Here is a 2,874-nt window from a genome sequence, read left to right as displayed (position 1 = left end):
GCACCCCACAAGAACGGGGATGGGAAGAGGTACCACCGGTGGGGAGGGGGCATCAGGAGGACCCAGCTCAGGTCCTTGAACACCTGTTTTCTCCTAGTGTCATCTCCTGAGCCTCCCCTTCTCTGCCCTCTCCTCCTGGATGGGCTCTCCACAGCCCCAGCCTGTCGCAGCACTTCATGCTCAAGAAGCTATTGCAGCTTTCCTCCCTCCCACACGTCCCCAGTCCCCGGCTGGGGACTTGTGGGCCCCTTCTCAGCACATCCGCACTGGTCCCATTGGCCACCGTGACTGCTGGGCTGGCTCCAAGTGTGGGGGACTCCCCGGGCTCTTCCTCCTCCCCCAGCCACTGCTTTGGCTCCACGGCGTGCACCATGCAGCCCCCTCACCTCCTCCTCTTCCTCCTCCTCGTCCCGCTCCTCCTCCCTGGCATGTGGGCAGACCCAGGAGGTAAGTGGGAGCCCTGGCTCACCCCAACTGCTCTCAGCCCCTGGCAGAGGACCAGGCATGTTCCTCAGGGGAGGCACGGCCAGGCTGCTGTCCCACACATGGGTGGGATGGTCCCCAGCACCCAAGGGCCACCCCCCTGTGCATCACCCAGCAGTGCCCTGCGCCTGCCCACCCCTCGGCTCCTGCCTCCGACTCTGTGTGCCATGCCCCACAGCTCCAGCACCCGAGCAGAAGAGAGACCTGGGGTCTTGGGGCTCCTCCAAAGGTCCCTTCCTCCTGCAGGGAGCCTGTGGGTGCCAGAGGAGGTCTCAGCCTCACGTGGGGCCGTGGGCCCCTTCCTGCAGAGCTCAGCTGGGGAGCTGCACCTGTGAGAGGGTGTTTTGGGTGCTGCCAACACGCACGCAGAGCGTTTCACCACAGCCCCGTGAGGCCTCACGTCTCCAGAGGTGCAGGGCAGCGGCAGACGTGGGAACGCGGGGTTGAGCTCTGGGCTGGGCTGCTCTCTTGTCCCTGTCAGGGTTTGGTCTCATCGAGCTCCTCACACTCAGGAGCCCCCAAATGTGGACAAGGTGCCCTTTCCTCTCCCCAGTCCTCCACATCCCGTGCAGGTCTCTGGCTGTTACAGGTCCTGCCACGGGTGCTTCTCCTGGGAGAAGCAACACCCCAAATGAGCACAGAGGTGTCTTCCCATCCATTCCACAGAGTCAGAGAGCAGGTGCTGGGCAGGAGGGAGGTGGCAAGGAAGGGGGAAAAGGTGCCCAAAATCTTCTATGGGAGAGAAACATCTCATGGAAGGTAAAATAGAGAAGCAAAAAGAGCAGTGGAGGCAGAGGAAGTGCAGAAAGGAAAGCAATGCTGAGCATAGAATCCAGACTGGTTTGGGTGGAAAGGACCTTTCAAGGTCATCTAGTCCAACCCCCTGCAGTGAGCAGGTAAGTCTGCAACGAGAGCAGGTTCCTCAGAGCCCCAGCCAACCTCACCTGGGATGGTTCCAGGGATGGGCATTGACCACCTCTCTGGGCAGCCCGGGACAGGAGATCACCACCCTCAGTGGAAAAAACGTCACCCTTCTGTCTAGTCTGAAACCCCCGTTTCCCCTCCGGACGCTCCCCACTCATCTCCTCTCCCCTGCAGCCCCCCCCGCCCCAGCCCCTTTCCCAGCAGAGCCACAGGTTTTTCAGCTGCTCCAGACAAGCCTCATTGCCAACATCAGCTACGCGGAGTTGTTCGGAGTGGGTCTCCTGGGGGACGTGCCCACCTTTGCACTGGATCCTGACAACTGGACCATCCATTTCCACTGGCCCTGGGCCCAGCAGGCCATGGATGAGGGTGACGCAGGGAAGATCATGTCCCAGTACAAAATCTCTCTGCGCAACATGATCCGATACGTGCACGAAATGGGGCACAAGGCGCAGCTGGACTGTGAGTGTGGGGCAGAGCCCCAGCCCCTTTCCTGGCCACAGCTGTGTCCTCTCCCCACTCGGGGGGGATTTGCAGGGTCTCCCAGGGTGCCACAGCCCCTGGAAGGGTCACGGGAAACGCTGCAGCCCACGGGGCACAGGAGAGGAGGGGAGGGGAGGGCAATGCACCAAAAACTGCCCTCTGGTGTTTTCCCTCCTGCCATCTGGCACCAGGGAACCTCTTGGTACATGGGGGGACTGCTGCCAAATTTGCCATGGCTGCAGGATCCACACAGGACAAACAAGAGAAAAAGAAAACTGGGGCAAATATTTTGGGGGACAACATTCTGTTCGAGTAACCACCCGTGCTAACTGGCCACAGCTCCACACTGGCCTTCCAAGGAGACCGAGGGATTGCAGGGTGTCCCAGGGCTTCCTGAAGCATGGCCCCATGCCCCATCACCCATTGCACCCCTGCACATGCTTCCAGCCACATCCTGCCCCGTGCCATCCACGTCCCACACACTCATGGGACCTCTCCACTGGTTTGGCCCTTGGCAGACCCGTTGGTGGTCCAGATCCGGGCAGGCTGTGCACTGCACCCTAACAGGACGAGCTGGGGCTTCATGTATGTTGGAGAGGACGGCAGAGACCTCACAGATTTCGAGGTGGAGAGACGGCGCTGGAAGCCCTCCCAGCCATCCCTAGTAGCGGAGCTGGTCAGCCAGTCCCTCAACAGCCAGAAGCCCATCACAGGGGTCCTGGAGCACCTCCTCTCCATCTCCTGCCAGAGCCACATCCTCACCCTCTGCAAGTACGGGAAGGCAGCTCTGGAGAGACAAGGTGAGACCTCCCTGACCCTGGCACGGCCACCTCAAGGCCCCCACACACTGGGGCCAAGTGGTGCCTCATCAGGGCTCCTCACCCCTTTGCCCTCACCCCCCAGAGCCGCCCGTGGCCACCATCTTGTCCCGCACACCCAGCCCGGCCCGGCTCCTCCTGGTTTGCCGCGTCACCGGCTTCTACC

General features: G+C 61.7%; 1 protein-coding gene across 1 annotated transcript; it reads left to right on the top strand.

The window, feature by feature from the left end:
* Positions 1-371: 371 nt before the first annotated feature.
* Positions 372-2,870, top strand: LOC103771240 (antigen-presenting glycoprotein CD1d-like; the record flags this gene model as incomplete). Its single annotated transcript, XM_008938566.1, has 4 exons — positions 372-447; positions 1,612-1,869; positions 2,409-2,690; positions 2,794-2,870. Coding segments are annotated over exons 1-4 (693 nt in total), but the record flags the coding sequence as incomplete, so codon positions are not given.
* Between the last annotated feature and the right edge of the window lie 4 nt (positions 2,871-2,874).

This window comes from Merops nubicus, unplaced genomic scaffold, assembly GCF_000691845.1.
Source record: "Merops nubicus isolate BGI_N331 unplaced genomic scaffold, ASM69184v1 scaffold6400, whole genome shotgun sequence".
NCBI classification, from domain to species: Eukaryota; Metazoa; Chordata; class Aves; order Coraciiformes; family Meropidae; genus Merops; species Merops nubicus.
The sequence above is the reverse complement of the archived record's forward strand: the minus strand, read 5'-3'. Positions and strand labels throughout refer to the sequence as shown.